Genomic DNA, 21,037 nt, shown 5'->3' with positions numbered 1-21,037 from the left:
TCCCTTCGGGTGTCCATTTGTCCCTGGAATGTGCCCCCTGGGGTCTCCCAAGTGTCCCCAGCTGCCCATGAGTCCCCTCGGGTGTTCGTGTCTCCCTAGGATGTAGCCCAAGTGTCCCCAGGTGTCCCTTTGTCCCCAAGATGTGTCCCTGCATCCCTGAGATGTGAGTCTCCAGGTGTCCCCTATGTCCCCAGGGCCACGTCCCAAGGACAGGACCCATCAGGTGTCCGTGTGTCCCTGGGATTTGTGTCCCTGGGCATCCACGTGTGTCACCAGGATGTGTCCTGGGGTGTCCGTGTGTCCCACACCCATCCCAGACCAGCCCAGGGAGGAGGAGGAGGGGACACCCCAAAGACCCCAAGGCAGGTGGCACTGGGGACAGAAAAAGCCATTTCTAACCCCAAAATGCTCCCAGGTCACCCCAAACTTCCCTTCCCAGGGGGTCCAGATTCCCGGGAATGCTGAGGGTGACAGGAGGTCCCCAAGGGAGAGGGGACAGCCCAAGCCAGGTCCCCCTTGTGGCCCTGCCCGGCGTCGATTTTGGGGTTTGGGTTTTGTTTTTTTTTTTTCTTTTGATTTTTTATTTTTTTCTCTTTTTTTGCTCCTTTTTTTTTTTACATAAAAAGTTCCGTAAAAATTGGATAAAGTAAAATGCTGGAAGCAGTAAAATCAATCTTATCAACATGGCCAGAAATCCGCAGTATTTACAGGGAAACAGAGGAAACCTCGCAGAACCAAAAGGAAAAACCAAGGAAACAAAAAAAAAAAAAACCAAAAAACCAAAAAACCAAAAAAAACCAATAAAAATCTGGGAATAACCCCCCCAAAGTCTCCTGCCAAACGTTCCCGTGGGATCGGCACGTTTGGGGCTGAAAGCAACGGGAAAAAAGCAAATTATTATCAATATATTCACATATACGTTAAAATATAATACAGAGCTTGGGAGCAGCGCCGCCAGAGCCGGGCTTGGCAAAGCCTGGATCAGCAAAAGCAGGCTTGGGAAAGCCCAGCTCATCCTCAGCGACGGGAACCAAGTTTGTTTTCCTTAAAAAACCAAAAATCCATCGTCATAATAATAATAATAATATAATAATAATAATAATAATAAATTCACAGGTTGGTGGCTCGGGAGGGCGAATCCCAGCGGGAATCGGGGCTCCCGAGGGCCGGGGGTTATTCCAGGGGCTATTCCAGCTCCGTGTCCTCTTTGGGCTTGTAGAGGATCCCGAATTTCTGCATGTACTTCTTGATGTATTCCTTGGTTTTGTGTTTGACGTTCTCGTTGCACTCCAGGTCCTCGGGGTTCTTGCAGTACTTGAGCTCCTTGTTCATCACTCCGTGGGTCAGCTGGGGGAATGCTGGAGTCAGGCCTGGAATTCCCACCAAGCCCAGGCCTGGCCTCTCCCCAGGCCACTGTGCTCCCACTTCCAAATACTTCCTCTTATTCCCAAATATTCCCCGTGCCACTGTCATATTATTCCCCAAATATTCTCTAAATATTTGGCATTGTTCCCTCAATATCTGCTGTTATTTTCCAAGCATTCCCAAGCTATTTTCTTATTATTCCACAAATATTCCTCCTCTTATTTCCAGATACTGCCCAAGCTATTGCTATATTGTTCCCCAATTGTTCCCTAAATATTTCCCAGATGTTCCCCAAATATTCCCAAAATACTCCCCAAGTATCTCCGAAATATTCTCTAAATATTTGGGATTGTTCCCTCAATATCTGCTGTTATTTTCCAAACATTTCCAAGCTATTTTCCTAGTATTCCCCAAATATCGCCTGTTATTTCCAGATACTGCCCAAGCTATTGTTATATTATACCCCAAATATTCCCAAATATTCCCCAAATATTTGGGGTTGTTCCCTCAATATCTGCTATTGTTTTCCAAACATCCCCAAGCTATTTTCCTATTATTCCCCAAACATTCACTGCTACTTCCAGATATTGCCCAAGCCATTGTTATATTATTCCCCAAATGTTCCCCAAATATTCCTCAAATATTCCATAAATATTTGGGATTGTTCCCTCAATATCTGCTGTTATTTTCCAAACATTCCCAAGCTGTTTCCTATTATTCCCCAAATATCCCCTGTTATTTCCAGATACTGCCCAAGCTATTGTTATATTATTCCTCAAATATTCCTCAAATATTCCCCAAATATTCCTGAAATATTTGGTAGTGTTACCCCAACATCTGCTATAATTCCCAAACATCCCCCAAGCTATTTTCCTATTATTCCCCAAATATTCCCTGAGCTGCTGTCATATTATTGCTCGAATCTTTCCTGTTATTCCCCAAATATTCCCTAATATTTACTATTGTTCTCCCAATATCTGCTGCTCTTTTCCAAGCATTCCCAAGCTATTTTCCTGTTACTCCCCAAATATTTCCTGTTCTTCCCCAAATATTTCCTATTACTTCCTAAATTGTTTTTCTATTACTTCCCAAATATTCCCCAAATAATCCCTAATATTCAATTTGCTATTATTGCCCAAAGAGTCCCTAAATATTCATTATTGCTGTGCCAATATTTGTAATCATTCCCCAAATATCTGCCATTATTCCCAAATATTCCCTAAATATTTCCTATTATTCCTCCATATTATTTATCCAGTATTCCCCAATTATTCCCTATTATTCCCCAATTATTCCCTGTTATTCCCCAAATATTCCCTGAGCTGCTGTCATATTATTGCCCAAATCTTTCCTGTTACTCCCCAAATATTCCCTAAATATTTCCTACTGTTCTCCCAGTCTCCCCCCACCCTTTCTCCTTCCCTTCCCTCATCCTCCAAGGAGCTGGAGGCAGTTGGAACGACACGATCCCATTTCCTGGGACCATCCCTTGGTCCCCATGTCCCCATACCCCATTGTCCCTGTACCTCCCATGTCCTCATGTCCCACACATCCCTGTGTCCCTGTAGCCACCAGATCCCTGTGTTCCCAAATCCCTGTGTCCTGTACTTCTCATGTCCTTGTGTCCCTATGTTCCTGCACCGTGTTCCCACATCCCTTTATCCCTGTGTCCCCATGTTCCTGTACCCTCCATGTTCCCATGTCCCACATCCCCCTTGTGCCTGTGTTTGCAAGTTCCCACGACCCTCATGTTCCCAAGTCCTTAAACCCCATGTCCCTGTGTCTCCATATCCTTCTGCGTCCCCATGTACCCACGTCTTTGTGTCCCTGTAACAGCCATGTTCCCACTTCCCACATTCCAGTGAACCTGCACTCTCCATGTCCCCAAGTCCCACATTCCATGTCCCTGTGTCCTCATTTCAGCATCCCTGTGTCCCCATGTCCCCATGCTCCCATGTCCCAAATCCCCATGTCCCTGTACACACTGTCCCTGTGTCCCCATGTTCCTGTGTCCCTGCACCCGCCGTGTTCCCACATCCTGGTGTCCCCACGTTCCCCCATGTCCCTCCATCCTCATGCCCCCCACATTCCCACATTCCCACCTTGCGTGCCAGGTGTTTGAAGTCCTCGGTGGTGGTGATCCGGCCCACCTTGCAGTCGGGCTTCCGGTAGGGATTCAGGCACTGCACGATGAACTGGGACATCTGTGGGACACCAGAGCACTGGATCCACTCCCTGCTGCCACCATCCCATCCCATCCCATCTACAGGCCCATCCCATCCCATCTACAGGCCCATCCCATCCCATCCCATCCCATCCCATCTACAGGCCCATCCCATCCCATCCACAGCCCCATCCACAGCCCCATCCCATCCCATCCCATCCCATCCCATCCCATCCCATCCCATCCCATCCACAGCCCCATCCACAGCCCCATCCCATCCCATCCCATCCCATCCCATCCCATCCCATCCCATCCCATCCCATCCCATCCCATCCCATCCCATCCCTCACCTCTTTCCTGAACACCTCCTTGCTCTTCTTGGCCAGCTCACTGGACGTGTCGGCTTCTGCCGTCTTGGGCTTCTTGGAAGACTGAAGATGGGAACACGGGGATGGAAACAATTCCCTGGCCCTGCCTTGGGGACAGTGCTCCTGTCCCACAGCCTGGTGGGCAGCACAACTTCCTGCTCACTCCCAGGGACATTCCCAGAGACGTTACCAGCCCAGTGCCAGCTCACTCCCCAGTCCAATCCAGATCTTCCCAGCCCGATCCCAATAAGCTTCCAGGCTCATTCCAGCGCTCTCCTCAGCCCATTCCCAACACCCTTCCCACCCCAGCACATTTCCCAGGCTGATCCAGGTACAAATCCCAGACAAATGCCAGCATGCTCCCACCCCAAACCAGGGACTTCCCAGCCTGGTCCCATGAATTTCCCTGCCCTCTCCTGGTGCTCTTCCCAGCCTTATCCCAGCAAACCTCCCCACCCAGCCCTGGTTCAATCCTGGTGAACTTTCAGGTGAGCTTCCCAGTTCATCCCAGTGAAATTGCCAGCCCAATCCCAGTCTGATCCAGGCACACTTCCCAGGTGATTCCTGGGGAGTTTCCCAGCCCAGTCCCGGCACACTCCACACCCCAAAGCAGGCATTTCCCAGCCCAATCCCAGTGAGCTCCCCATCCCAATGCCAGCAGGCTCCTCGCCCCAATCCAGGCACAATTCCCAGTCTGATCCCAGCCCAGTCCCAGCATTTCCCAGCCTTGCTCCTGCCACTCCCCAGCTCAGTCCCAACACATTGCCCAGCCCAATCCTGGCACAATTCCCAGCACACTCCTGGGCTGGGAGGCACAGGGACCACTCCTTGTTCTTGTTTTCTTTGGAAAAAAAGCTGGAAAAAGATCAGGAGTGTGTCCTGGGGAAGTCAGGCTGGTCCATAGTGGGAATAAGTTCTGTGGGGGTGGATTTTCCTTCAGGAATTCCCTGGGAGGGCTGGGGCCCCCCACAAGCATTCACACGGTTTATCTTTAGCTACAGTCAAGATAGAGGGAATTTTCTAGGAATTTCTGGCTGCTTCTCTGAGTACTGACCCCTGATTTACCAACGGAGTAGAATCCACTCCAGCTGCATCCCAGAGCCCATCCCTTCACAATGGATCCACACCCACCTCCCACACGCTCCCATCCCAAACTCTGCCATCTCCTTGGAGCCTGGGAAGGGAAAAGCAGCATCCCTGCACCAGCACCATTTTCTGGGAGAGGTCTGGGATCCAGGTCATCCCAACTTGGATTGAAAGGACAGGAAGAACAAAAGGATTTGGTAAAGGTTTGGAAAGCTGGGGGAGGTCTCCCTTCTTCTGCTCTTTGATGATGTCCCAATATTTCTTTTAATTTAAAAAATCCCACTTTTTAAAAGTATTTAACACTGAAAAAAGCAGGAAAAAAAATCCCTTTCAATCCCTAAAAATGTGCCTGGCTGTAGGGCAGAGCTGCACAATCCCGGGAGCAAAGGGACAGGGTGTAAATCAGCCGCGCCAGGGAGGTTTTATGGCCGAGGCTTGGCCGGAGCAGGGACATCAAAGCTCCTGCTCCAGCCCCAGGCTCGGCTGCCACTTCAAAAGGCCGGGAATGGGGAGCAGATGGCTCGGGATGGCTCCGGCACCGAGCCCTGCAGTGCTCCATTGGCAAAGCCACTCCCGAGCCTCTCGTCATTCCCAAACCCTCATCATTCATTCCTGAACTCCGTCATTCCCAAACCCTTTGTCATTCCCAAACCCCTCCTCATTCCCAAACCCTCATCATTCCCGAGCCCCTCGTCATTCCCAAACCCCTCGTCATTCCTGAGCCCCGCCATTCGCAAACCCTTCCCGAACTCGTCATTCCCAAACCCTTCCCAAACTCCTTGTCATTCCCAAACCCTTCCGAAACCCTTCCCCATTCCCGAACCCCTCATCATTCCCAAACTCTTCCCCATTCCTGAACCCCTCGTGATTTTCAAACCCTTCCCAAACCCCTTGTCATTCTCAAACCCTTCCCCATTCCCAAACCCTTCGTCATTCCCAAACCTTGTCATTCCCAAACTCTTTGTCATTCCTAAACCCTTCTACCACCCCAAATCCTTCTCCACTCACAGATCCTTCTCTATTCCCAAACCTTTCCCCACCAAATCCTTCTCCACCCCCAAATTCCTTCCCCATTACCAATCCCTTCTCCATTGAGAAATCCTTCCCCACTCTCAAAATCCTTCTCAATCACTAAACTCTTCTCCACCAATCCCTTCTTCACCCCAAAATCCTTCTCCATCACCAAACCTTTTTCCACCCCAAATCCTTCTCCACCCCCAAACCCTTCTACATGATGAATCCCTTCTCCATCAGCGATCCCTTCTCCTCCCGCCAATCCTTCTCCACCAATCCCTTCTCCATCCCCAAACCCTTCTCTGCCCCCAAACCCTTCCCCATCCAACCCCTCTCCACGTGGGATGAGGGCAAAAAGTGGTGTCAAAGTTGGCAGGGAAGGATGAGGAGGAGAGATGAAAACTCCGTTTCCAAGCTCCTCCTTGTGCCAAGGTGCCAATTCCTCCTTGGGGAATTCTTCCTAATTTTAGATTTTAGGCTAAAATTCCATTTTAAATTTATTTTAATATCAAAACCTCCATATCAAGGCCTTCCTCCCTGACCCCTCCAAAGTGAAATCCCATAACCCAAAGGCTGCCGGGAAAACAAACACAGGAAAATCCCCAGAATGGTGCTGTCCCTCTTTTCCAGCCTCTGGAGGAGATGGGAATGGAGAGGCCACAAAGATGGGGGGAAAACCAGCCTGGGATGGGATCAAGAAGCCAAACACTTGGGAAAACCTGGGATTCTCTTTTCCAGCAGCTGTGATCTGCTCCACTGACACCAACCTTTCCATGGAGAACCAATGGGCACAGACAAACTCATCCCAAATCCAAACTTTTTCCATCTGAAAGGATGCAAAACCTTCAGCATCCAGCCTGGTGTCCCTGCCTGCCTTCCTGCAGGGCCACTCCCTCAGGAAATCCATTTTCCAAGGGGAAACCAGGATTTCAAGTGTGCTTTAAAGGGAATAGTGATCCTGGCTTCCCACTCCTCTTGTGCCTTTCCATCAAAATCCTCCCCCACAGCCCGGGAACACCGGGAATAGCAGCAGCAGCTGTCAGACACGGTGCCAGTGGGTTTAATCCCTCCTGGGTGGGTTTAATCCATCTGGGAAAGGTGTGGGGTGGGGAGGAGGGTAAAAAATCCAAGGAATGTGGTTGCAATTTCAGGGTGGAAGCGTTGGAGGCAGAAGCTGCAACCATGGGAATTCAGTGCCAGGAAAAACCCGACCTTCTGGCCATCCTGGCCCAGAAGAAAAAAAGCTCTGGGGTGAGTAGGAACCACCTCAGCCTGAGGTCAGCCAGAGCCACTGCTCGTTTAGAATGAAGGATTCAGGGAAATTCAGGGATTTAGGGTTTGGAGGGAGCAACAAGACCTGGAAGGAGCAGTCAGTTGGTGTCCAGCCTGAGGTGAAGCCCTTGGATGGTCACCTCGGCCCTCAGCTCCTCTTCATCCCAATTTCTGGGATAAAAGGCCACATTTATGGAAGCACCTTCCCCTGCTGCTGCCTCTGCTGTGCAGGCAGCACCGAGACCCTCAGAATTCCATGGGAAAACAACTCCCAAGCTGGAAAGCACCAGCACAGATCGATTTCCCTGCTCAGAAGAGCCCAACCTTCTCCTCAGCACCTCATTCCCATCCCAGGGATGTTCCCAAACATCCCCAAGCTGTTCTCCACCACTGAACTTCAGCTCATCCCTCCACAGGGATGCATTTCCCAGCTATTCCAGCGTCAAATCTCCCTATGGAGCCTCCAATTAACATTTTCTTGCTCAATCCCAAAATCCTTCAACAATACTTGCAACCCCAAGATCCCAGAATGTCATGGGATGAATGTGACACTGATCCAGGGATAAAAATCCTTGAAAAGGCTTCCCTGGATTCCTCTGTGGAAGCAAGAGCCCCTTGGCTGAGCAGGGAGTGCCAGCTCTGAGCTCATTTTCCAATTAACTTTTTTCCAGGGAGATAAATATTTGTCCGTAATTTCATCGGAGTGAACTCGCCAGGATTCCTGGCTGGAGCACTCGGAGGCGTTCTGGGAATGGGATTAACCCTTGGCATCCTGGCAGCACATGGAAAAGCAACAGCAGCCACGTGGAATGTTCCTGGGTACTGCAGGATGGACAACACCCCCAGGAAAACCCCAGGAATGTGGGAGCACCAGAGCAGGAGAATTGACTCCTCTCTTTCCATGGATTTTCTCCAGCTTGTTAAGGAATCAGAAAGGTATGGGAAAGGTTCCTGAGCTACACCCTTAGTTGGTCCTTTTTCACTGTTGCTCCCCCTCATTCCTGCTTTTCTGGCCAGCTCCACACACAGGCTGGAATCCAGGGCAGAACTCCAGGGAAGTCCGGTGTCCATTCGACACCAGAACAGCCAAGCCCTGAGTGTGGCCAACGGAGCCACTGCAAAGGATCCGGGCTCACTTCTGTCCCCCTGCCACCTCCCAGCTCCACAGTGACCTCCCATCCCATGGTCTGTCCCAAAGATTTGTCCCCCCCTCACCTTCATGGGGTTCTCGTCGTAGGTGGGGGTGCCCAGGTCCATCTCGGCCTCGTGCTCCAGGCTGGCGTCGTCCCCGGGGCTGTCCCAGGTTGGAGGATCCCACTGGGTTTGTCTGGAGGAAGGAAAACACACCACTGACACCTCCTCAGAGAAACTGGGACTTGCTCATGGATTATCCCATCAGCTGGGACATCTGGACCCCATCAGAATTCCTGGCATGCAGAATTCACAGCCTCGCTCTTGATTTGAAGGGTTCTAAGTTGGAGAAGGTTAAAACCAAGCAAGAAGAACAGAAAAAAATGGAATCTGCACCATTTTCTGCCATGGTGACACTGTGGGATCAAGGATGTTCATCATCAGGATGGAATTCCCAGCATGGAAAGGTGGGAACATCCCAGCAGAGAGCCCAGGGAAGGTTCAGCCTCCACCAAGGCTCCCTGGAGTCTCCTCATCTCATCCCGGGACTTCCAAACAACACAATTCACCAATTCCTGCTCCACTGGTTTGAATTCCAGGTGTTTGAAGGTCTCCTGCTCTGCTGTGTGCCAGGGAGCAGGGAGGAATCCACGAGGGAGATGGAAAAGATTTATGGATGCAGGGAAATGTGTGCTAGGAGCAAGAACTGATAGCAGGAAATGGATATGGAAAAAAATATTCCTGCTTATCGTTTCAGAGGGGGATCCTCATCCACATCTCCCATGGAGTTGGAAATGTTAACAAAACTCTTTTTAGAAGCTTAACATTCATTTTAATTTCAGGTAAATTCATAGGGATTGATCCAAAACCTGGTTCTTTCCAAAACTGATGGGAAAGGTGTAGGAAAAACATGGAGAAAATTGTGTTTCTTCCCTTGGAGACGGGAGCTGGGCTCTTCTCCCAAAAAACAAGGAACAGGACAAGAGGGAACAGCCTCACGTTGCGCCAGGGGATGTTCAGGTTGGATACTGGGAAAACCCCTTCAGGGAAAGGGCTGTCCCTGGACAGGGGTGCAGGGCCCATCCCAAGGGACCTCCAAGCCTGTGGATGTGGCACCTGGGGACAGGGGTCAGCGATGCCCACACCCACCTGGTGACCACGTGGTAGTAGTAGATCTTTCCCTCAGGATCCCGGGCTGTTTTCCAGTTGGGAGGGAGGACGATGGTTTTGGGTTTGGGAGGGGAAGGCGGAGGCAGATCCAGGAGGTTGTTGGTGACCACCAGCTCTGGCTGCAGACAGCACGGAAGGGATGAAGAGAAAGTTGTGAGGGGTCACAAAAGGTGCCCTGGCAGCTCCTTATCCCACGGGAAAACCTCCCCATCCCTCTGGATGCTCACCTGCTGGATGGGCTGGGGCTGCCCGGCTGCCACGATGGTGGTGACGGCCGTGGGGGGCTGCACGATGACTCCCTGCGGGTGAGCCGTGTAGATCTGCTGGCCCTGGATGTACTGGAGACCTGGCTGGGCGTAGCTCTGGAACAGGGAATCACAATCAGCTGCTGTTCCCAAAAAATCCTTCACTGCAGGAGCGCAGATTCCACCAGACCAGGTGCTCCAAGCCCCATCCAACCTGGCCTTGGACACCTCCAGGGATCCAGGGGCAGCCACAGCTGCTCTGGGAATTCTACCCCAGCCCCTCCTCACCCTCACAGCCAGGAATTCCTTCCCAATATTATCCTCCGATTTTTGTAATGTCATTAATTCTGGTAGCTCCAGACTCTGCTGCTAAAAGCCAGTGGAAGTTGAGCTCCCACATCCAAGTTTTACTCACGGGCTCAGCTTTTATCCACACATCTCCATTCAGTCAAAAAAACCAAAATACTCCTGCAAACTGCCAGTTCCTGATAGTCCCCAACAACTATGGAATCATCACCCCTGGATGTTCTCAGTATCTCCCATCCCTGGATGTTCTCAGTATCTCCCATCCCTTGGAATGTCCAAGGCCAGGTTGGACAGGGTTTGGAGCAATCTGGGACAACAGAAGGTGTCCTGGCCACGGCAGGGGGTGGCACTGGACACTCTTTAAGGTTCCTTCCAACCCCACCCATTCCAGGATTCCATGATTCTCCAATTTATGCCATTTGTAGATGGAAAATACCCTGGAATGTGCTTTCCTCCTACTCTTGGGTAGGAAGCTCCCTGGGAAGAGCTAAGAAGATGCTCCAAGAAGAGAAGCACAGAAGTTACAGTGAGTAACTTGTTGGGGAAGATGAAACAGGAAAGCCTTATCAATATGATTGTCTGGCAAAAGATTTTGAGACTATGGAAACTGTCAGTGAGATTGAAATGAAAGCAAGCTTTGAGATCCCTCAGTCAGTGAACAACTGGAAAACAATGGTGTGGCTGGACTGAAGGTGATCCCCTTTTGATGGAACAACACCCTCTGCCTGCAGACAGCTCCAAGGGTCAGAACAGACCCTACAGCTTGGCAGAAGGGACCCAAAGAGGAGTTTTTAGGGTTTAAAATGTAACACAGGATGGTAATGTAGTGATTCTTACAGGCTGTATGTAACTGCTATAGGATTTGTATTTGTACTAGATTGGTTAGTGAGAATTAGAATATTCAACACAGAAGATTTATGGTATTGTAACAGGAACTTTGCTCTCTTTACCCTTTTTACTCTCTTATCCTTTTTACTCTCTTACCCTTTTACTCTCTCACCCTCTCATCCTCTCTCCCCCTCTCTTCTCCTTGGGCCTGCTCTGAGCTGTGCCTGGCAGCTCCCAGCAGGCCCCTGCCCCCAGGTCCTTTGCAATAAACCCCAAATTCCAAGACCTGGCTTCAGAGATCTCTCATCTCCATCCGACCTGACCGTCCTACCCCCCGGTGCTCCTACAGTATCTCTCAAGTGTTTTCCCAGCTGGCTGCCCTGGTCCCATGGTGTTCCCAGCTGGAATTACCTGGACGATGGGCGGGGTGGTCTGCGAGTAGGGCGAGGTCACCCCGTAGACGGTCTGGCAGGTCTGGCCCTGGTAGTAGATGGCAGGTTGGGACTGGGCTGGGGAGTAGGGCTGCTGCACAGCCACGGGGGGCTGCTGGCTGGAATCCCACACCGAGCCGTAGCTCTGGCTCTGCACCGCGCCGGCCGCGGCCACCGGCAGCACGGCCACGTTGGCCTCCTGGTGCACCACGGCGGCGTCGCCCTGCGCCCCCACGTACTGCGGCGTGGTCACCTCCATGGTGGTGGCCACGTGCTGCACCACGGGCACCGGCTGCGCCGTGCTCAGCGCCGGCTCCACCGCGTGCCCCACCAAAGTCTGGGAATGCTCGGGGTATCCCGCCGGAGAGCACATGGAGTCCATGCTGGGCGTGGGCAGCAGCACCTTGCCGGCGTTGGGGTTGCTGGGATCCACGTAGGCCTGCATGGGGTACCCCGGTGGGTATCCCATGAAGCTGTGGTGGGGGGTTCCGTAGCCCATGGAGTCGTAGGGAAGCGGGGAGGTCATTCCCAGGTTCTGGAGCTGCTGTTGCTGTTTCTGGGCTTCCCGTTGGGCCACCTCCTGCTCGAAGAGCTTCCGGCGCTCCTCCGTGGACAGCTTGTTGCGGTCCTTGGGCCGGACCTTCTTCTTGGAAGATGCTGGGGTGTCGTACCTGGGAGACAGGGAACAGGGAAAGCACCTGTGAGGCCTCAGGAAGCGGCAGGCCCAGGGCTCCAGCAGCAAAAGGGACAGTGGGAAACCTGGAATGCCCAACAACAGCATGAATTCCTAAGAACATTCCCCTTTTTCCAGCTGTTTGACCAACTCAAGAGGAATACCCGCTGGTCCTGCTCATCCACAGGGAGCCAGGGCAGAGGATGAGCAATCCCAGTGGATTGGCCAACATCAGCCTGGTGATGAAGGAGATGCAAGGATGCCACAGAAGTTGTCTGGAGGAGCTGCTCTGAAATACCTGGAGAGGGAGGGAACATCTCCAAGAGAAGCCAAGGAAAGGTCACAATCTGCAGGGCATCCCAAACAGGCCCTGCTGGAAACACTCCACCATGTTTTCCCCAAGCAGGACAAACAAGGAATTTGGAAGAGGCTCCCAAACAGGAGCAACTCACAATGTAGCACCTTCCCCCCCAAATTCCAGTGCTGGGGTGAGAATTCCATCCTTCCCGTCCAGAACCCCCACATGGGAGCTGCAGACACAGCCAAGAACAAGGGAATCACAAGCAGCACATTCCTGTTTGGAATTCTGCTCGTTCCCAGGCCGCAGCTTCAGCTTCAAAAAATAATGGTGTGGATGGGTTTTTTTAATTCCTTAAGAGTTTTCATCCCAAAACACGCAGCAGCTGGAAGGATTTTTCCAGGGAATTAAAGGAGGAGGGGAAAAAAAAAGCCTAGGGACTTTGATCAAAGCCCAACCAAGGAAAATTTCAGATCAAAGGTGGATATTTCCAGACGTTACGAGTGTGGTAAAACAGGGATTACAAGGAAAAATGCTTTGCAGCCTTAATATAATGGATTCTACAAAGCATCCAGGATATTCTCCATATATTCTGTGTTCCTGGGATCCATTTACATATCAAAAGCACATTGCTACCAACAGATCCGCTGGAGCTGTTTCCAGGCACTCCCAGAGGAGCTGCAGGATCCATTAATGGGAACCTCATTGCCGGGAGGAGTTTGATTTCCCTAATTAAACTCTTTCCTGGCACTGCCTGGAGAGTTTGGAAGAGAAGCAGCTGCCATGGAAGGAGTGGGAAGAAAGAAACCGAGGGTTTAGCGTTGCTTTCTCCATCTATTTGATTATTTTAAATCAAAATATTAAATCCCTGGAATAACAAAGAGGGATGCTCAGAGTGGGGAGAACATTCCCAGAGAAGGAATTTGGTCCTTCACTGACACAGACATGGCACAGGGGGAAGAGCCAGAGCAGCAGCTGCTCGCCCAAAAAAACGCTTGTTCTGTTTAAAACAATCCCAAAAATCCAGGTTTTACTTCCTGGGGATGTTTCCAGCCTCGTTACAGAGGGATAGATTTACATCTGTACTTTTCGTCCAGATGTTTCCAACTTTCCCAGCTCAGCTCAGCGCGAGGTTTCCTCGTCTGGCTGACTCGGCACCAATTGTTCCCTAATTATGGAGTGGCTTTGAGAGGGACAACAGAGAAGTGACTTCTTTAAAGGAAATTCCATGGTATTTCTGCTGCCTTTAACACGATCTCCAGTCTCTCTGAACTGCAAGACATGGAATATTTTCCTTCTCTTCATTAGGAGTCGCATGCTCAGCCGTGGCAGTGATGCCACCATTCCCAAGGAAAGGCAGGAGACCTGGAAACAGCCTGCTGGGATCAGACCCCCCTGCACTGTTGTCCTCTCAGGTATTTTCAGGGAATAACCACTCAGCCAAGGAAGTTTTGGAGTTAGAAATCCTGGTTTGGGCACTGCTCCCTCCTGTACAGGCAGGGATTGCTCCAAGCTCAGAACAATTCCCAGCACACTGGGAAGAGGTGGAGCAGGAGAAGGGAATGGGTTTTGAAGGATCCAAGGAGCTCTGCATTAGGAGGGCTGCATCCTGGAATTCCTGGATTCCCCGTCCCTGGAAGTGTCCCAGGCCAGGCTGGACAGGGCTTGGAGCAGCCTGGGACAGTGGAAGGTGTCCCCATGGCACGGGGTGGGACTGGATGGGCTTTAAGGTCCTTCCAATCCAAACCATTCCATGATCCCTAATTTCTGTGCGGGAGCTGGCACAGCTCCCCTCATTTCCCACCTCATTCCCAAAACACGCCTGAAAATGGAGGTGCAGGTTACCCCAGAGAAGAAGCCACCAACACCAAGGAACCGCCCAACTCCCACCACCAGGATTGAATCTCACCACCAGGATTCCTCCAGGAGAAAACTCCCATCCCCTTCCTGGGTGATTCCAAAGACCCCCAGGCCCGTTTCCCCTGGAGCTTTTACCCAGGAACGTGGCAGATCCCGGGAATATGGCAGCTCCCTGCCACCACTTGCCTGTCCTCTGGCCTCTTTGTGCCCCTCTCGTAGGCTGAGGACGGAGGGGACAGGGAATCTCTGCGTCTCTTCCTCTCCTTGCTCTGGCTCTGCCGCTCTGGATCCCGCTCCCGGCTCAGCACGGGGTTCTTGGGAGTGGGGGTCTGATCCCGGAGCCCAGCTGGGTCCCTCCCACGGTCAGCTGTTGGGAAAACAGGGGAAAAAAGGGAGGAAAATTTTATAATTTGGGTGTTGAGAGCTCCCTTCTCTTAGAAACGGCCTCAAGCGGTGCCAGGGGACGTTCAGGTTGGATATTGGGAATATTTCTCATGGAAAAGGATGGCCAGGGAGGGACAGGGCACGTGTGGAGTCCCCATCCCTGAAGGGATTTAAAAGCCACGTGGAGGTGACACTTGGGGACACGGATCGGTGGTGGCCTTGGCAGTGCTGGACTCAGACTTGGAGGGCTTTTCCAAGCTCACCAATTCCATGATTTTAATTCTAGGTTGTTCCATGTCACCCTCAGGGCCCCATCTCTCCCCACCCACCGCTCAGATTTTCCTCCCTATTCCCAGGAGCTGTTTCCCAGGAGTTGGAGCTATGGAGGCAGAACATCCCCTGACATTCCCAGCTGGGAAGATGAAGCATTTTCATGGGAGCAGAGGAAAACATGGGAGAAGGGGAGGACTTACCACTGCTTTCCTTTTCTGCTTGGCTCTTCTTCGGGATGCGATAGACCTCCTGTGGAAAAGCCACCAGCAGGGTCACAATTCCAGCTGCTCCCAAAACCACCCCAAACAGCCAAGAATCCCACAAATCAAACATTTACAAGAAACCACCAGAAAAGGGTCTCTTGAAGGAAAGTTCTGGGGTTTTTGTGGTGCTTCCCATATATTTCCTCTGCTCAGTGTTTGATTTTTGATGGGTTTCGGTGGAATTTTGGGCAAAGAGCTGTAGGGTCGGTCCTACACCTTCCAAGGTGACAGAAGAGTGTCCCAGCAGCAGCTCCTGCTGTCCCTGTCCTGGTCTCCAGGGCAGTTTGAGAAGACCCAGCAAGGAGCAGGGAGCTGGGCTGGGTGATCCCAACAGATCCCTTCAGCCTGGAGACATTCCATGGCCAACATCTGCTCCCCCTGCTCAGGGACCACCCCTGGGCTTCTCCCAGCTCCCAGCAGCCTCACTGCTGGGGACAGGGTCACATTTCCATGATGTTCCCAAGGTCTGATCCTTGATGTGGGAGCACCCCAAGGGAAATGAGCAGGACGAGCTCTGAGTGGCCCCTCTGACCAAGGAGCTGCTGAAGCTGCTGAGATCAGACCCGAGCGCCCACCACACCTTCAGCAGCAGCAAACCCCAAACCCTCTGCTCATCCAGCTCCTCCCTCGGCTCAGGGAAGGCCTGGAGCTGCTGCAGAGATCCAGAGGAGGCCCCAGAGCTGCTGCAGGGCTGGAGCCAGGCTGGGAGAGCTGGGAATGTTCCCCTGGAGAGGAGAAGGCTCCAGGGAGAGCTCAGAGCCCCTGGCAGGGCCTGGAGGGGCTCCAGGAGAGCTGGAGAGGGACTGGGGACAAGGCATGGAGGGACAGGACCCAGGGAATGGCTCCCAGTGCCAGAGGGCAGGCATGGATGGGACATTGGGAATTCCTGGCTGGGATGGAATTCCCAGAGCAGCTGTGGCTGCCCCTGGATCCCTGGCAGTGCCCAAGGCCAGGCTGGAGCAGCTTGGGGCAGTGGGAGGTGTCCCTGCCACGGCAGGGGTGGCCCTGGGTGGTCACAAAGGTCCTGACAACTCCAGGTGGAGATGGCACCATGGGAAGAAAGAGGAGAAGAGCTGGGAATGAGGATCAGAACTTCCCTGAAGTCCAGGTTTAGCACAATGTCCTCGTTAAACCCCCTGGACTGGGCAGGAACAGCCTTTCCCTTACCACTGGAACCAACTGTGCATCCCCCCAGTAAGAAATGAGGTTTATTAGCACCTTTCCATGTTGCATTGTATTTTTAATTGGAATATTCTGGCATTCCCAGTGCAAATCCCATTTTAGCTCTGTGACGCTCATGATCCTACAGAGGTTTTACAGCATTCCTGACTGTCCAAGTACTGGAAGGTTGGAAAAAAAAGCTCATTTTTGTTTAATTGCAGCTTCTATCAAGCCCTTGCTCTGTTCCCTTCCTGAAGGAATACAGCATTCCCAAGAATTCCCAGTCATTTCCAGCAGGATGTGATGAACCAGCTGGTTTGTGCCTGATGGAGCATCCCTGCTGGAGCAGCAGCTGCATCCCAAAAAAAAAAACCCATTAAATCATAAAGGAGATGCTCAGTTTAATACAAATAAATTGTTTTGGGGAGCTGTGTTGACATTCCAGCTTTCCCAGAGCACCTTCCCTAAAATATCCTTTCATTTAGGCCCTGGATGAGGCAGAGTGGGAAAAAAGATGGATTTGACATTTCCTGGGGGGTGAAGGCTGCTCCAGCTGGGAATTTAAAGCTTCCAAATGCTCAGAAATGTGGAGTTTACCTTGACTCTCAGATTTTACAGAATATCCTCTTTTATTTAAATTCCTTGAGTTTTTAAAGCTGTTTGGGAATTAATTAATGGCTCAGGGGGCTCATTAGCAACGTGCTCACCCGCAGCACTGGATGGGCTAAAAATGAGAATTTCCTTTAGCAAAAAAAAAAAAAGGGAAGGAGAAGAAACCCTGCTGTGGTTTGTCCACAAGGCAAAACCACTTCAAAAGTGCTGCTGCTGGCTAAAAAAAAAGGGATTTGGGCCAAGATTTTTAGGTTTTTAAAGATATTTTTGCTTTTCTGTGGAGCTCAAACACACCACATGGAGTTTGAAGCATCTACAAAAAAGAGAGGCAATGAAATTCCCAAAAAATGCCCTTCAAATAAAGTTTTTAAAATTTATGTATGCGTTTGCTATGGGCTACACTACTCCAAATCCAGTTTTTTCAGATGAAATGTAAAGAAACAAAACAGCAGCTCCATGTTTGAGGTGGGGAGGGATGCAGGATAAACCCATAATTACATAGGATTTATATATTTATAAATGATGTAATCCATGTAATGTCTGATCATGGAATCATGGAATGGCTTGGGCTGGAAGCTCATCCAATTCCAACCCCCGCCACGTGCAGGGAACCTCCCACCAGGCCAGGGTGCTCCAAGCCCCATCCAGCCATAATCTACGGATTTAATTTAATTTTCCTAGAGAATTCCATAGCTATGGATGGCAGGGATGACTTTGCCTCTCCCTACCTCGTGTGGGACAGAGGTGACCACAGGGGCAGGTTCTGAAGCCCCAAAATCACCTTCCACCAGTGGGTTTTGCCAGGATTTTTTTATTTCCCATGTTAAACTCCTAAAAATGTTCATTTTCAGAGCAGCACATCCAAAAAAATCCCCCCAAGCCTGCCCTGGCTGTTCCCAGGGGGGAATGAGGAGCCACCAAGGAATGGGATCATGGACGAATATCATGGATATCCAGAAGGACAAGGCAACTGTTGGGAAGAGCTAAGCTACACCAAGTCCCCAGCTCCTAAAAAAGATCTGTCCCATTAAAGAGCAGGATGGGGAATGGAAATCACTGGAAAAGGCTCAGTGGGAAGAGAAGGAGGATAAGGAGCACCTGGAGTAAGGGAACTTGGCAATGCTGGCATTGCCACGCTGCCATGCCTTGCTCCAGCTTCACCAGGACACTGGGGTGCCCACTCCAGGATCCACCCCAACAAACTGGCCAGCCCTAAAGTCCAGGAAGCCCAAAATCCACGGTGATGATGAGGAGGGAGCGAGCTCCGTGCTGGTGGAGAGAAACTCCAGCCCCGCTCAACGGAGCCTCCAGCATCCATTCCATGCGGGAAGATGGAGGCAGCAAAGGCTTTGAACCAGGAACAAATGGAGGGATTTGTCCAAATTGCTCCATGAGAAGCAGATGGTGGTCAGAGCAGGGCTGGGGAAACTCCCAAGAAAAGCCAGTTTTATTTTTGGAAACGGAAGCTGCTGGCTCGGAGCTGCAGAATTCCTCAATCAACGCGGCCGCCGCTAACGGGCTCCAAATGGCTCCCGAGCTCCCAGCACGGCTTTGAAGGGACTGCACGCAAAATTAAATGCAGGAGGAAAAGTGACACGAGTCTGTTCGACACAAAAGAGGGGGAAAAATGGGATTTAGGCCGTCCAGCCTCAGGCACGAGCCAGCCTTGGCTTGGGAAAGGGAGGAGAGCTGCAGGACGGAGTCGCGACTCAAAGGATTCTGCAGTGGGAAAGGAAGATTGTGTCTTGATGGAACCTTCTCCACAAATCTGCCCCTCAGCTGCCAGTCATTCCTGAACTAACAGTTGGACTTGATGGCCTTGGAGGTCTTTTCCAACCTTAATGATTCCATGAGTTTATCCTATGATTCTATGAACTTCTGTGGATTTGTTGAAGGAAGAACGCAACCAAATCCATCCCCTACCAGGCTGGATCCTCTTCCCTCCCTTCCTCTCTTCTCTTAGTCCTGCTCTGCTTTAGAGACTTGTTTTGGGTATCCAGACTGAGTTGTTCCTTTGGAACAGCTGTCCTCCACACTCATGTACACAGAACAGCACAGAGAAAACGATAAAATATTAATAAAATCTGTGAAATTTCACAAAACTCCCCCAAAATGTTGGTTTAAGACCAAACTTGATATGATGGTGTCGTTTTATCCCCAGGATTTGTGTTTTCTTTGGACCAACACCATGAAATCCCTGCTTGAAGGCCAGAAGATCCCACAGCAAACCACGGCCTGGCCGCTCCCCAGTCCTATTGTTTTCCCCAGCTATTCCTTGCTCTAAGTTATAACAAATTATAAAATCCCTGATTAAAACATGGGATGTATGTGCTGGAGCTGGAGACAGGCACTCCAGGATGGCTTCCCTGGGAAAGGGACAGGCCAGAGCAGCTTCAAGGGGCTTTGCCAGGATAAATCAGAGGAGACTTGGAAAGATCACCCCAGGGGAAGATGGACACTCAGCTGCCTTTGGTCACCCAAGATGTCCCATGCAGGGTGAAATGGCCTCCTGGGAAGGTTCAGGTGGGATATTGGGAAAATTCCTTATGGAAAGGGTTGAGCAGCAGTGAACAGGCTGCCCAGGGCAGGGGGGAATTGCCATCCCTGGAGGGATTTAAAATCCCTGTGGATGTGGCACTTGGGGACAGGGGCAGCGGTGGCCTCAGCAGTGCTGGGGGATGGTTGGACTCAGTCATCTCTGAGGGCTTTTCCAACCTCACCAATTCCCTGATTCCATGATTATTAAGTGCAAAAAAAAGTCCACTTTGGCCCAGGTCAGGGTGAGGACTCAGCCTTGAGCTCCAAGTCACCACAATCGCTCGCAAGGCCAGAAGTATCCAAATAAAACCTTTCAAACCCAAGACTGGCTCTTCCAAAAGATTTTTGCTAAAACCAAGATCTTCTCCAAGCCACAAGGAAAGGACCTGTGGATCCTCAGAGCCACAATCCTTTCCAGAAGGTGAAGGCCTCCTCAGGGGTGGGGGAAGATTCCCAAAGCTCAGTCCCGCATGAGGCAGAGCAGCACCAAAACCTCCTCTCTGTCCCTCAGCTCAGCTACTCAACCTCAGCCCTCAAGAGGACATTGGGAAGAGCTTCCCAAGCTCAGCCCCACGGCGTGTTCCGGTGATTCCAAGAGTTCTGTTGGCCATCACACCACGTGTCACCTCCGGCATGGCCTCTCCACACGGATCAGCCCACGGAGCCTTACCTGAGGACAATCCACCTGGAAGAACCACATGGAACCACCGCCTGTGCCCTTGCTGGGTGTTTTGGCCCCTGGGAGAGAGTTTTCAGCCCGGGAGAAGCCATGCAGCGCTTCCTCGGAGAGCGGGAACGGCGCCCACGAGCCCGGGCTGAAAACTCATCCCACTGGGAATGTGACTCTGTGTGTGTGCGTGTGTCGTGCCAGGGGTGTGGCCGTGGCCAGCACTCCTCAGGGAGCCCTGGAAGGACTTACAAGTCCTGTGTGTAGAGGTAGAGAAAAAAATTAAGCTCACTTAATCCTTTCAGGCCAGGAGCTGGGATTTCCCCGGAGCGACGTCCATTGCCGGCAATGGACGCACCAAAATAACGTCGGCATCCCCGAGTTAACCACCTCTGTCCTCCTTTCACCTATCACACTGCTCATGCATCAGCCAGCTTCCCAACCATCTTCCCGGCTCTTGGCGCTATGTCCTCTCCCTTCTTCCGCACGGAGTTGGAGAAAAGGAGCCCCTTGGTCAGCTCTGGCTGCCCGGAGAAGCTGGATGGAAACGGTGGAAATTACAAGGGGGTCATCAGCAAGGCTGGAGAGGACAGCGCTAAAGTCACCACGTTTCCGACCCTCCCGCCCCCCAGACAAGGCCAAGGTGTTCCACCACTCCAAAATCCCGGCTTTTCCAAAGCTTGGATGTGCTGGGAAAGGCACCTGGGGGTGAGTTATCCATCCCCCTTCCAGCTTGGATTTGTCTTTTAGACATCCGGGGTGGGCTTTGATGGCACCTTATGAGGTGAGAGTTGGACAGAGGCAGTTAACTCCTGGAGCCATGAAAAAGTCCAGGACAGGATAAATTCCCAGCTCCCAGTTTCCCTACAATTGTTTTATGGGAGAGAAATGAACTGTCACAGCCCCGTGTCACGATCCTGCTTTTTTG

The 21,037-nt window shown here is 51.4% G+C and overlaps 1 protein-coding gene across 2 annotated transcripts in view; it reads right to left on the bottom strand.

Moving 5' to 3' along the window:
- Positions 1–892: 892 nt before the first annotated feature.
- SETD2 (SET domain containing 2, histone lysine methyltransferase) overlaps positions 893–21,037 on the bottom strand; it is a 51,339-nt gene continuing 31,194 nt past the window's right edge. The window contains exons 13-21 of one of the 2 annotated variants that reach the window (XM_036379209.1): positions 15,069–15,117; positions 14,398–14,578; positions 11,361–12,051; positions 9,798–9,932; positions 9,550–9,689; positions 8,485–8,596; positions 3,880–3,960; positions 3,468–3,569; positions 893–1,347 (exon numbers count right to left, since the gene is read on the bottom strand). In XM_036379209.1, coding sequence (XP_036235102.1) covers positions 1,186–1,347; positions 3,468–3,569; positions 3,880–3,960; positions 8,485–8,596; positions 9,550–9,689; positions 9,798–9,932; positions 11,361–12,051; positions 14,398–14,578; positions 15,069–15,117 — 1,653 coding nt within the window. In that variant the 3' untranslated portion in view covers positions 893–1,185. Of the gene's footprint in view, positions 1,348–3,467; positions 3,570–3,879; positions 3,961–8,484; positions 8,597–9,549; positions 9,690–9,797; positions 9,933–11,360; positions 12,052–14,397; positions 14,579–15,068; positions 15,118–20,401; positions 20,647–21,037 lie in introns of those variants that run through there. The other variant, XR_004979829.1, reaches the window with a different exon arrangement.

This window comes from Molothrus ater, chromosome 1, assembly GCF_012460135.2.
Source record: "Molothrus ater isolate BHLD 08-10-18 breed brown headed cowbird chromosome 1, BPBGC_Mater_1.1, whole genome shotgun sequence".
NCBI classification, from domain to species: Eukaryota; Metazoa; Chordata; class Aves; order Passeriformes; family Icteridae; genus Molothrus; species Molothrus ater.
The sequence above is the reverse complement of the archived record's forward strand: the minus strand, read 5'-3'. Positions and strand labels throughout refer to the sequence as shown.